This window comes from Anabrus simplex, chromosome 6, assembly GCF_040414725.1.
Source record: "Anabrus simplex isolate iqAnaSimp1 chromosome 6, ASM4041472v1, whole genome shotgun sequence".
Classification (NCBI taxonomy): Eukaryota; Metazoa; Arthropoda; class Insecta; order Orthoptera; family Tettigoniidae; genus Anabrus; species Anabrus simplex.
The window spans coordinates 170,969,075-170,983,565 of NC_090270.1; the positions used below are offsets into that span (position 1 = coordinate 170,969,075).

Here is a 14,491-nt window from a genome sequence, read left to right on the forward strand (position 1 = left end):
CTGGTCCCTTGCCAGGGTTACGGCGAACACTGGTAAATGACCAGAAGCCAGAAAACATTTTGAGGCAACCTCTAGGGCTAACAACCCTAGTTGTAAAAGGATGGGTACCCGTCCAAAGCAAAGTCAAGTCAAAAAGCATGATGGCACAACATTTCAAGAAACATACCCCAGGGGGTAAATCTTCGGATAAATCCCTCGTCGTGAACGCCACGGCGCACAAGTCTCGTTCGGATTCTGTTGGAGACTCGACATCATGCAAGAGACGAGTCGGAGCGTCTCGGTGTACCCCGAAGAGTCAAAAACTCAGGCCAAAATCTAAAACCTTTCTAGCAACTTTCAACATAAATTCACTTACACAAACTGGCAAGCTGAAAACCCTCACCAAAGCTCTTCACGAAAATCAGATATCCATAGTGGCCCTACAGGAAACAAGGTACCCAGATGAAGAGATTTTTGAATCTGAAGGCTACCGATGTTTCAAGAGCAAAGCGCAAAGAGGAATCCTCAATGGAGCTGTGATGCTTGGAACCGCGTTTGCTGTTAGAACCAAGATCCTTAAATCGGTTACAAATTTCGAACCTGTGAATGACAAGATTGTCTATACTCACAATTAAGTGCGCGAACAAAACCTACGCCCTAGTTAACGCACATGCTCCTACAAACGATAAGAACAAGTCTGATCCAGACGAAGTTGATAATTTCTGGGACCTGCTGGATGAAAAATTGAACAAAATCCCCGAACACCATGTCAAGCTTCTTTTGGGTGACTTCAATGGCCAACTAGGTCGTGAGCAGAAGTACAAGAAAGTTATAGGAAATTACCCTGCTCACAAAAGAACCAATCCCAACGGCAAAAGACTGGTGACCATTTGCGAAAATCACAACCTGCAGGTCATGTCGACCCACTTTCGCCATCTACCCAGAAAGCAAATGACTTGGCGTTCTCCCGTCCAAGCTCTCGGAGAGTTCCAAATTGATCATGTTGCGATCTCCAGGAGAAACAGCCGTGAGATTATGAATGTCAAGGTAAAGAAAGGCATCAATGTGGCCTCAGATCATTATGTCTCTTTATCAAATTCAAACCAATTCTCGCAAACACAAGGAAGACAACCAAACAGATCACACGCTTCGACAATGATAAACTTCGGCAAAGGGTCAAGGAGTTCCAGGAGAAGGCTAGACCAAATGACTGTGACTTTAACAACGCAAAAATTCTCCTTGTTGAGGCTGCCAAAGACGTTGCAGAAATCAAGAGAAGCAAAAAGCATGCCTGGTGGAATAGTTCCTGCGAATCAGTCCTCCAAGAAAAACTCAATGCGTGGAAACAGTACAACTCTACGAAATCAGAAAATGATTGGGAAACCTACAAAACCCAACGTGCCCAAGCAGCTAGGGTGTTCAGAACTGAGAAATGTAAATACGAAAAATCTCTCATTGAAAAGATAGAACAAAACTTTAGGAAGAATGAAAGCAGAGAGTACTACAGAGCCTTCAAACGCAAACTCACTGGCTATAAACCACCATCTCTATGCTTTGAGCGAACGGACGGCACACTGGTGACGTCAAATGAAGAAAATTGCAGCATTCTGGCAGATTATTTCAAGAATGTACTTAATTGCTCTAAACCGCAAAGCGCCATTGAGACCAAGGAACCCTTACTCAGGTACCCAGATTCCAGACCACCCGACAGAGATGAAATCAAGCGCCACATTGCCCGTCTCAAAAATAACAAAGCGCCGGGGGAAGACTCAGTAGTAGCAGAACTATGGAAATATGCCCCAGAAGAATCGCTTGATATCTTGCAAAAGCAAATAGAAGAAATTTGGAACAAGGAGACCCTACCCGAAGATTGGAAAATAGCTTTGATCCATCCATTACACAAAAAAGGCAGCATGAAGAACATCAACAACTACAGAGGAATATCTTTGCTACCCGTGACTTACAAAATTCTATCACTTGCCATCCTGGAGCGTTTGGAAGCACAAGTCGAACATCAAATAGGTGAATACCAAGGAGGGTTCAGAAAAGGTCGCTCAACAGCTGAACAGATCCAAAATCTGAAAACGATCATCAGATATTGTACACTAAGGTCCAAGCAGTATGTGTCTGTCTTTGTGGACTTTAATAAAGCGTACGACTCCATTGACCGGGAAGTCCTGCTAAACATCTTAAATGAATTTGGAGTTGATTTGAAACTGCTGGCATTAATTAGAGCCACCCTGACCGATACAAAAACCAAGGTGAAGTTCCACGGATGTCTCTCGCATTCCTTTGACATCAAAACAGGAGTCCGACAAGGTGATGGGCTATCCCCGATACTCTTCAACTGTGTTCTTGAAAAGATCATCAGAACCTGGCGGGTGAGATTACAGGAAACCAACTACAGTCCATTGAGAATAGGAACCAAATCCAAGGGGATCGCAACAGACTGCTTAGCATTAGCCGATGATATTGCTGTTCTCTCAAACGACATAGAAACCGCTAGAGCTCAAGTTGAAATTTTAAAGGAAATTGCCGAACAAACTGGTTTGCGGATATCGTTTGAGAAAACAGAAGTAATGACTAACATCAAAGAGGCTCCACCAAAACTCCATACAAAATACGGGGACATCACCCGAATAGACAAATTCAAATACCTGGGTGAGATCATCATGAAAAATGGACTGGATAAAGAAGCACTTCAGGAGCGAGTACACAAACTGGAAATAGCCTACCAAACATCCTGCACAATCTACAACAAAAAATGCCTTTCCCAAAACACCAAGATACGTCACTATGAAACAGTTCTGAAGCCAGTAGTTCTATATGCCGCCGAAACCCTGTCTCTAAATGCCAACAAAGGTCTCCTTGAAGAACTGGAGGAAAAGAGAACGCAAAATTGTGATAGGAATCTTGGGATCAAAGTACAGAAATGGAATCCATCAAAAGAGATCCAACAAGGAAGTCTACAGCAAAATAGAGAAAATTACCGACACAATCAGAAAAAGACAGGCACGATTTTACGGTCATCTGAAAAGAATGGACAGAAGAAAGTTAACTAAAGAAATCTTTCACTTTTTTGATTCAAACCCCAAAACCACAATTCCCTGGTTTAGAAATACCAAAGAAGACCTGCAAATGCTACATATCTCAGCTGAAGGCGCCTTTAACAGAGATCTCTTCCGCAAGAAAATATTGACGAACGGGCTAAACCGAGACGAGCAACCAAAGAGAAGACACGGTGCCCCTTGGACAGAGGAGCGTAAGCAGGCCCACTCACAAAGAATGAGGGAAATTTGGGCTCTAAAGAAGGCCAAGTTCAGTGTCAAATGCAACAAGACTTAACGTGGTCCTTGATGGCCCCAGTGAATTATATATATTATAATAAACAATAGTAAAAATAATAATAATAATAATAATAATAAGGAAAAGGAGGAGGAGGAGAAGAAAAAAATCAGGATGGTTTACGAATAGTGTTCACGTAACCAAACATGACATCATGGAAAATTAAAGGGAAACTAGCCAGCCCATTCATTTATGGGATGAGTAAGGGACTGGAATAAATTATTACGGGAAATGTTTGATAAATTTCTAAGTTCTTTCAAAATCTGTACGAAAGAGCTAGGGAAACAAATGATTGGGAATCTGCCTCCTGGGCAACAGTCCTAAATGTAATCATTGATGATTGATAAATACCTTGACAAAAACAAAATTTTCTAACTGTGAAATCGATGGCTTGTCTGAATCATCTTTGATTTCCTGATGATATACTAATAAGCAAAAATGTGGAATAACTCAAGGCTGTGATTGAGGACTTGAAATCTGCCTCAACAGCGATTGCTGTGGAGATGAACATAGAGAAAACTAAAATATTAAGTCCTGAAAATCAGCATCTTAAAATTGGGCATCAGATTATCTAAACTATTGAATGTATTTGATCAGGGTTGTTCACTGGAGACCGTGGGGACACAGGAGGTTTGTAGGAAAACCACAGAAGAGATGGCTTGATAATCTAAATAAAATAACAGGAACATGGTGGTACCAGGTAGCTCAAGATAGAAGAGTTTAGAAAATAATGACAGAGGTCCACATTCAGCAGTGGATAGATAACAGCGTAGTAGTGGTGGTGGTGCTTCCATCAAACTTAAAGGTAGGTGATGAGAGAAAGAAAATAGAATGTTACATACAAGAGGTGCTGTATTTATAAGAAAATTACCTGTATGCACTGTTGCAAATTGTTTTTTATACAGTTGCTATAAATAACTTTCTTTTACTACCAGAGTTATGTGATGAAAACTGCAGTACCTGGGTTTAATTTGACTCTTATTTTTTTATATACTCGAGTTGTTAGCCAGCTAAACTGAAGTTTTTTAAAGAAATTTCCTGGTCGCCCATAATGCTCTGTCACATTGTTTATGCACTGCAGTAATCGATGTGTGTATATTCTCTGGAAGATTTACTCTTATTTGCAGGATAAATTTTGTACTGTTAAAGTAGTAAAAATTAGTTACCAGCTTGGAGAGATCAGAGATTTTACTTTCTGGCTGTTTAATGCATTATTTTCGGCTTTGTTACATGGGACATTTCCTTTGATTTGGCAAGTGTAATCCATAATGTAATGTGCATCTTTATTTTCTAGAATGGTCAGGCAATAGGTCTTCCATATTGTCCACTTCACACTTTCAAACCTCAGCCAAACAAGGGGTGGGCAGAACAGAAAGTAGCAGCTTTACCCAATGTGATGATTGGTCTCAAAGTGCTTGCTATACGCATTCATTCCCTGCTTCAGTCACATAATGGAAGTCTACATTTGAGCAGGTGACGTATGCTTTTCCTATTAATTTTATTTTATTTATAGAGAGATTATGGAGATTATGGTCAACTTAAGTGTGTTGCTAAATTACCTCTGTAATTTTATGTCTTTGAAAGAAAAGGAAATCCCCAAGAAGAAAAAAGTTTTTTTAATTTAATATAAATATGCGATAGAAAATCAATGAGAAATACTTGCCTTTAGTGCGTGCCTTCCTCTAATGAGAGTTTAAGTGTTTAATGGTTTTGAACGCTTCCTGTACTGTATATGAACATCATGAAATCTTACTCACCTCACTGTCGGCATCTCTGAAGAGGGTCTTAAGTGGTTTCCCATTTTCACACCAGGCAAATGCTGGGTCTGTACCTTAAGGCCATGACTGCTTTCTTCCCACTCCTCCTCCTCCTCCTCCTCCTATAATTAGCTGGTAGACGTGGTTGTAGTTTCCTGTACTAAAAGTCGAAAAGAAAATATGCGAAGTTGTGTAGAGCTTTTGGTGTTATGTCTGACATAAGAGGAGAGTGAAATGTTAAGGAATAAAATTAAAGGAAAAGGAAAGAACGAAGGAAAAACGATGTGTGTGAAGATTACTTACCCCTTTGACAGTTATGATCTGCGCCGTGCTCCAGTGCCTCTCTCTATGTTTTTGGTCACCCTCGGAATTCAAGAAAATCCACGGCTAACAACATAACATGTCAGGGAATAAGTTAAATCAGCATTTTTAACGTGAATCCGACTGAGAATTACCTTATCTTTCCGTACATGCGTACATCGATTGGATCATTTTGTCTTTTTGGTTTTAAACTCAATTACCATCATCAAGTAAGATATTACCTTAAATTAATCTTATCATCTATAAATAATATAAAAATGGCTTAAATTCTTAATATTTATTCAAATATTATCTCTAGATGAGCTAAATGTTTTCAAATTTTTTTTTCAATGTACATTGGTATGTCATCCAAACAAAAAAATATACATCTTGAAGTCGTTGCGTTTATCATAACCTTCGATCCATGATCATTAATCAACAACTATCTCACTATTGTCCAAGGTCTCATCTTATCAAATAATTCTTCTCCTATAATTTTTCATGGATTTATATTATTCGATGTGTTCACCCTGACCTATCATGAATTACAGTCTTAATCTTCTCATCCTCTTATAAAAAAATAATCATAATCATATCATTCTTCATATTGACATTAAGGCATTAATTAAATCAATTAATTATCTTGAAATTATGTAAATGACATAACAAGAGTAAAAAAAGAATGAAATTCTTTTGTGAATAACAAATTCTCATGAATTATTAGATTTTAAGAAGCTGTCAAGTTCTAGCAGAATGTAAAGTTCTGACATGAAATCCAGTTTTGATTATCTAGTTTTTATATATCACAAAGTTTCAAACTTAAGAATCCGAGAAAATATATATGTGTGTGTGTGTGTGTAAGTAATTATATGTCCATGCTCTCTGCAACTTTATCAACTAAAAACACACGCAGAATATGAAATGTTTCATGTCTGTAGCTTTTAATAGCTACGTATCATAATATCAAATATATATATATATATATATATGAAATCATGATTAGATGTAATCAAAATATTCCTATGAAATATGTAAAATCTCCAAGATAGTCTCAACAACTTTGCAGTCAAGTTATTTATAGGTCGCATTGCTTCAGAAATTCAATTATATGTTTGCAGTTAGTCAAGGAATACCTTATGGCACTTCCTAACCCATTAATAGCGATAAGCTAACATTACGATGACACTTATTATATACCTGCCAACAATAATCTGCTGTTTCAGCTTAAATCAATTTAAATATTATATAGAAATTCTCTTCAAGGTTGCCATAATAGTCTGAATTTAGATTATTTGAGATTATTTTCGATGACCATAATTTATTAACATCCTGTAAATCCATTATCAATTTGCCATTACCTCACATTATAGGTTATTCCATATATCACGTCGCTATTAGCATCAAATAAAACCTTAATCCATCACTACATCACACACAATTACATTAATTAACCATACGTGAAATTCTTTCCTCATACATTGTCACATTTATTATAATTCCTCAAATAATATATTCAAGGATATCTATTATTCATATCATTCGCACTCCTTACCTCATATTTCCATCATATCTTTACATTGCTGCGCATATAAACTTCATCTAATCTACTCAATGTAACGCTCGACTCATATAATTCCATATCTCAATAAAATTGATATTTTATGGATCAACAACTATTTCTGACACTATGCATTTCATTTTGTCAAAAGACACACATATTTAACCTATATCTACTCACGTTTGGCAATAAGTTGATGTTATTTATGATCTTGTTAACCTACAATTCGATATGCACCAATTACGCACACCAAGTACACCAGAACACATTATTTATGGCATCTCTCTTTGAAAACAAACTGAAAAGATGTTAGTATAATACTTCATTGGCAAATGCGTGCTTATATGCTTTGGAAGATTACCTAAAACTTTCATTTGAACAGCACTATTAATACATTCACGTTGAAACTACCTTTTTAAGTCATCTCTTGAAGATATATCCATGTATTCCTTATATCAACAAACAAATTATTACATGATACTACAAAAATGTCTAACTTTGAATAAAGCTTTCAAAACTTATCTTACTCTGCCTGTGTTTTTGGGCTGGGACTGCTGTAGTTTCGTCCTTTGTGACGATCATCTCTGGTTTACATCTGTGGCATCTCCGAGTCATGGTCGCTGGACTTGTGTTATCGGGCAAAACCAGTTCCTTTCCCGTCAGTCGCCAATCCCATCTCCGGTCTGGTAGGCCATCACAGCGTTTTCACGGACATGCATGAGAAACATAAACAAATAAATAATTAATTCTATGGTCTCCTTAGTTACAAAGCCTTCCTCTATTATCTCTACGTTCTTATAGGTCGAATGACGTAAATTACACTGTTGTAGTTTTAATGACATGAATGGTGGCTTAAATACTGTCAGATTTATGTTAAAAATGCTTTAAGATATCGTTTTTGGATGTCTTCTCCAATAAACTTTCATCAATCTTTAATTCAACCCTGCTTTTTGTTCAGTTATCTTCTTTATCTCCTCCAGAGTATTTTTGCCTATGATCTTATACATTTACGAGAAATATAGCATTTTGACTTTGTATTTTAATTAAATTTCTCGATAATTTTAGAATCTTCTCCCTAAAATCTGCTATTTCTTTGTGTCAGTATCTTCTTGAAATTTTCCGTGTCTTTTCTTTTAATGCGATCCTCGGTTGTTCCTACTGTTAATTTTTAATCATTTGAAGTTAGTGCATTTATCTAAGTCACGGCCACTTGGATTCCGCTTGTCTATATCTTTAACCTTATATTTACGGCCTCTGTGATTCCACATATCTGTATGTTCAAATTCGTATATTGTGCCGCATGATTTACAAAACTTTGCAGTTATTCTTGGCAAATGACTATTTCAACACTCCGTTTTTAATAATTAGGGCAATGAACTGGTACAGATGTTAATGAGGTGAGTTGCCCCGTCTCGAAAGCCAAGAATAACGGCCGAGAGGATTCGTCCCACGACACCTCGTAATCTGTAGGCCTTCGGGCTGAGCAGCGGTCGCTTGGTAGGCTAAGGCCCTTCAAGGGCTGTAGTGCCATGGGGTATGAGGTGAGTTGAAGAAAATATGTTGTGTGTGAATTTCATTTACCTTTTCAACTGTTGTAAATGTCAATTAGTTGCCATTGTTGCATTTTAATGTCTGATATTTGTGCTTCTAGTGTTACACCGATGCAAGATTTTCGGGGGGGGGAGGGCACGGAGGTGGGGGTGGGTTGGGCTGGGCTGGGCTGGGCGTCAACTTTAAATGCCATTGGATGTATTTGGCCCATGGGGGCAGACAGGGAGGGTGCTGTGCCTCTTAAAGTGGGAGGGGTTTTGGAAGATCATAATTTTAAATTGTTTATTAAGTTGTTGTGTTTATAGTTTAGCGATTGCGACAATTTTGGTAAAATCTCGTATAATGGGTTTTTGACTTCAATAATATCATTGTTTGAATTTTTGTTGTAATATTGGTCTAAAAATATATAGATGTTTTCTAATTCGTTCATTAATTTCCCTTTGCCTACTTTTTTAATAATTGTGAGGTCTTGATCTACAGTAGTGAAATGATGTCCTGCTTCTTTCATACGAGAGCTCATAGCTGAAAATTTGTTGTTTGGAGGCATTATAATGTTCTAAGTATCTAGTGTGAAAGCTGCCGCCAGTTTGTTCGTTGTACAAGATGTCACGTTGGGTGCAAGTGAGTCTGTAAATGCCTGAACCTGAGTAAATTTTATTATTTGAATTGACTCTTGTGATTGAAAAATCATTTTTGGTTGGTGTTATTTGTTCTAAAGGCTTTGCAACTGTTTTGGTTTTTTAGAGGGTTTGAAATTTGGTTAAATGTCTGGATTGTTGTAAGTGAAAGTAATAAAATTAGATTTTTTTGGTTTGTCAGGGATGAGGTTAGTTGTTAATTTGAGTTTTATTTTGTTGATTAAATTGTTAAAAGTTCCTGGTTTTTACCCAGTAATTTTTGCCCAATCTTTGATGTAATTGAGTTCATCTTTTAGGTTTTTAGGTGATAGAGGGATTTTTAAGGCTCTGTAAATTAAATTGTGGAAGGTAGCTAGTTTGAGATTTTCGATGTACTGAAGTATTTTTTTATTGTTAATGCGGTGTGGGTTGGCTTTCTATAAATTTGGAAGTCAAAGTTATCATTATTACGTGTTACTGTAATATCTAGGAAATTTAAGCATTTATTGATTTCATCTTCCTTGATGAATGTTATATTTTTGTCTAGGTTGTTACGGAAATTTAAAATATTATCGCTGTTGTTGAGTTCTTTATTAATAATTACAAAAGTGTCATCTACGTATCTGAACCAAAGGCTAAGGCCTTTTATATTTGTTGATATTTTTTATGTCCTAACGTATGAGCTCGCAGAGATTGACCAACCAGATCTTATCCTATTTTGTAAACAAGAAAACCAAGGTACCCTGGTTCACTGAAGTTGGAAAAGACCTTCAAGAAATAGGGATCACACATGAAGACGTTCAGGAACGTGTTCCTATCCAGAAGAAAGTTCGAGCATACCAGCGATTCCAAGAAAAGTCGAAGTTGAAAACAAGCAAGAAGTGGACTGATGAAAGAAAGGAGGCTTACAGAAAGCGTATTTGGGAATACTGGCAAAGAATTAAAGCTCAAGGATGCAAACCGTTGAAATACCGTGGTCCACAGCCGGCCGAAACAAATAATAATAATAATAATAATAATAATAATAATAATAATAATAATGTTATAATGGTCTCAACTGACCTTTTATGACCTGGTTATTATTTCTTCATATCAGAGGTACAAGCAAGAGATACTGATTATATGTACTGAACATGAAAATACTGTATACATGAACAAATTAATCACATATAGTTATAAATGAAGCACTTGAAAAATTTGTATATGAATTATAACACATGGAAGAACATATATAAATATCAAAAAGGAGAACTCAAGTATTACATGAAAATATCTACAGTACACTATATGTACAATATTTACACAAGTTGTGACCAGTATTTGGCTACATTGATGGCATTGTTTCCAGCCAGTGCCAGTTCCAACCCTGTACATGAATCTGGGCGTAGACGGCAGTTCAAGAGATGCCTAGAAGTCTGTTCCTCTCCACATTCACACAATGAGTCCCCACCATGCACGATGCCCCATTTCATGAGATTATCCTTAGATTTTGCAACTCTCATGTGCAGTCTGTTTAAGGACATCCATATACACCACCCCTCATCGGGACCAGGTGGCAACTTTTCTTCAATTTCAACACGTTCCGGATGATCTGGGTACCTTTGTTTCCATAGCTTATCCTGACCCCTTTTTTTTTTTTTTTTTTTTTTTTTTTTTTTTTTTTTTTTTTTTTTTTTTTTTTTTTTTTTTGGGTGGGGGGCAGAATCAAGTGAAGCAGAAGACTGTAAAATACTCTTCCTGGACTTCAGTAGAGCTGGTGGTGGCTGACGTTCATGAAGGGGATGGGCTAAAATGCTACAAACATTTTTTGTCTCTTGATATTAACAGCCACCTCATGTCGATAATATCAGGTGGGACTATACCTGCAAATGAATAAAACTATGTTTGGGTGTTGGTTTCATTCAAGACAATGTAGACTTTCTTTGTGCGAGCTGATTTGTACAACACGGGACAAGCATATTCGGTAGCAGAGTGCTAGGGCAGGTGTCCTTACTGTCTGGGGATGGGTACCCCATGCAGAACCTGTTACCTTACACAGTAGGCAGTTTTGTGATGAAATTTTTGCATTGAGTTTGATGCAATGTATGGTGAAGGTCCAGGGTAACACCAAGGTAAACTGGAGTATTGCTGTGTTCCAGCTCCATTCCTTTCCAATTCACATGCAGTTTACACAGGGCTTCTTTGTTCTTCAAATGGGGGTCGATGACCTTCGATGTTAGGCCCCTTAAAACAACAATCATCATCATCATCATCATGTTCTTTAAATGAAAGGCACACACATTAGTTTTTGATGGGTTTGGCTTGAGGTGATTTTCCTCATAATAATCTGGGAGCATCTTCAAAGCAGCAGCAGGTTTCATTCCACTGGCTCAAAGTTTTTACTCTTGAGTTGCCAGGGCCAGGTGATCTGTGTATAGGAAACTCCTATTGTGAGGTGGAAGAGGTTGGTCATTGGTATATATGTTAAATAACATTGGTGCTAGGTCACTGCCTTGTGAGAGGCCGTTCTTCTGTATTCTCAGTCTACTCCGCTGTCCTTGAAATTCAACAAAGAAATGTCTGTTTTGCACCAGTGTGGCAATAATCATTGTGAGCCTGAAATCCATAGTAAGATGGTAAAACTTCCTTAGAACTATCTGGTGTTGTACAGTGTCATATGCTGAAGAGAGATCAACAAAAGCAACTCCAGTAATATCACCATGCTGAAATCAGTCTTCTGTGTCTTGTGTCAGATTAAGGATCTGTGTACAGCAGTTCCTTCCTGGTCTAAATCCAGCCTGCTTTGGGATTAGAAGAGGTTCGACCACTGGAGTTAAACGGTTCAGAAGCATTCTTTCAAAAATTGTATATAGGTGGCACAGGAGTGATATTGGTTTGAAATTCTTTGGATACGTAGGCTGCTTACCTGGTTTCAGGATTGCAACCACCTTAGTCTTCCTCCAGATTTTAGGGATTTGACATCGTTCCAGACAACTATTGAAAAGTTGTAGGATCCATTGTTTGGTGGTAGTATTTCCGAAGTGTCCGGCTCCATGGCTAAATGGTTAGCATGCTGGCCTTTGGTTACAGGGGTCCTGGGTTCGATTCCCGGCAGGGTCGGAAATTTTAACCATCATTGGCTAATTTTACTGGCACGGGGGCTGTGTGTATGTGTCATCTGCATCATTTCATCCTCATCACGACGCGCAGGTCGCCTACGGCCGTCAAATCAAAAGACCTGCAACTGGCGAGCTGAACATGTCCTCGGGACACTCCCGGCACTAAAAGCCATACGCCATGTCATTCATTTCCAAAGTGTTGAATCTGCTCCATATGTATGTCATCATGACTGGCTGCCATTTTTATGGCAATTTCCAGCTCGTTCATGACGAAGGGATTGGACAGACTGGATGTTTAACTTGTTCGGTATTTCTTTGAAGTTTTGATGGTCTTTTTCGCTTATCTCTTTTGTCATTTATGAGGAGTTGATGAGCAATCTGGTTAGGATTAATGTTGCTATGTAGAGGACTTTTCATGGGGTCACTGTTCAGACGTTTAAGTAGCTTCCAAGCTTCTCTGCTGTTTTTTTTTGTCATTTAGTTCTTTCACCAACTTAACCCAATTTTCTCTCTTTATTTCACCCATGGACTCGATTAGTTGTTGACCAGCCTGAATAGTGTCCTCATGGCTGCTACCTTCCCCATCCTAACCCTTTCCCCACCCCTCTATCACCGAAAATCTTTAATGCGTTAGTGCAATGTTAAACAAACAAACAACAACAAAAAATTGTGTAACATCTCTAGATTCTAGGGATGGGACAAATGGTTATTTTCCAGTATGTTCCTGTGTATCCGTTACAGTGTAGTATTAGGTTGGAGTATTAGGATATAAAATTAACATAGTACAAGTTGCAGGTCAACTTTTGGGAGGAACATCCCCTATACCTGCTGTCTCTTGCAGCCCCTAACCGCACCTTAGTAAGTACTTATAAATAGCAGTATTATATCTTCATCTCGCTTTCTTCTCACCCACTCTCCCTTTCGTCAGTTTGTTACTCACATTCTTGACTATTCCTAGAAAATGCTTTTCTGTGACCCACAACTAATACTTTGAAAGTTTCATTTGTGAAAATCGCCGTGATTGCTAGGTATCTCTGTGTATTCCTAGATGTCGAAGGATCTGTATTTAAGCAGACACTGACCCGACATTATAAAATATGTTGATGAACTAGTGTAATATACTCTTCACATGCTGTCGGAATATAAGATGAGGAAACAGTCCTTCAATTAGGCAAGATGTAAACATAGTTTAATCCAGACCTTTTTGTCTTTTTAAGTCGGACAAGACTAGGATGGAAGCGACCGTGCCCTCAACTGAGGAACAGTCCCAGCATTTGCTTGGTGTGTACATGGGAAACCACCGAAAACCATCTTTTTAGGGCTGCCAGCAGTGTGCTTAGAAACCACCATCTCCCAAATACAAGCTAACAGCTATGTGACAAATTGTGTAGCCAATTCAGTCTGGAAATCCATTATAAAAGTCTCCAGAATTTTTGTCTTCCACCATAGGATAAAGGTTGGGTATATGTGGTAAACAACTGTGTAAGTGGCTTGTCCAGCGTCTTTTTCTCTATATCACTCCTTTTCCTTTGTACTGGTAAAAATTATGATAACAGCTGTTGCTGCACTGCCTTGCAGATCGCAGTCGATGACAAAGTTTCAGAAGGAACATATACACGTGATGGGACTTACGATGGCTTTTCAGGACCTGATACTGCAGTACCATGTACATTAATGAGAACTAAATTAACCAGTCAAATTTTTAAATTATTATTTTTACCTTCTTACAGTGTGTTTCCAAGAAAGTTTCGCTGTAGTTGACTTTTTGCCCACATCAATCGTATCGGGTCTTTAACTCGCTGTCCACAATATGGCATGAAACGTGCAAAGTGGGAAGACCACACGTAACAGTTTCGAGGAACTAAGCTTCTGTATGTATCACCACCTGCAAGCCTAATACAAAGCACTTCGAATAACTAAAGAATATCTGTAACCGGCCAGCAAGTAACAGAGTAGGAATATCAGTACTTCATCTAAACTGTAAAAAAAAAAAAAATATTCGTTCGTGCCTGTACAGGAGTGTGCCCTTAAAGTGAGCTAGTATGCTTTGTAATATTGTTAGCCAGTCAGAAACTCGTACCCCCTCCCCTTGGTTTCGCTCAGACTGTTACTTTTGTATTAGGGTCTCCAGTAGAACATAATATTTCTGAAACAGCTTATATTGATGGAATAGGATAGAGTATCAGGTTATGATATGTAACTCCCATCTTTACTAGGCTCCATCTTTTTGAATTGATGCTTTAATTTTCTGAGGAAGCAGGCAATTTTATTAAGTTTTCTCTAACG

At 38.0% G+C, this 14,491-nt stretch overlaps 1 protein-coding gene across 6 annotated transcripts in view; it reads left to right on the forward strand.

The window, feature by feature from the left end:
- The window catches only part of Marf1 (meiosis regulator and mRNA stability factor 1-like protein), an 818,555-nt gene that overhangs the window by 425,247 nt on the left and 378,817 nt on the right, over positions 1-14,491 (forward strand). For all 6 annotated transcript variants that reach the window (XM_067150043.2, XM_067150047.2, XM_067150048.2 and 3 more), the window contains exon 15: positions 4,619-4,797. In XM_067150043.2, coding sequence (XP_067006144.2) covers positions 4,619-4,797 — 179 coding nt within the window. The remainder of the gene's footprint in view (positions 1-4,618; positions 4,798-14,491) is intronic.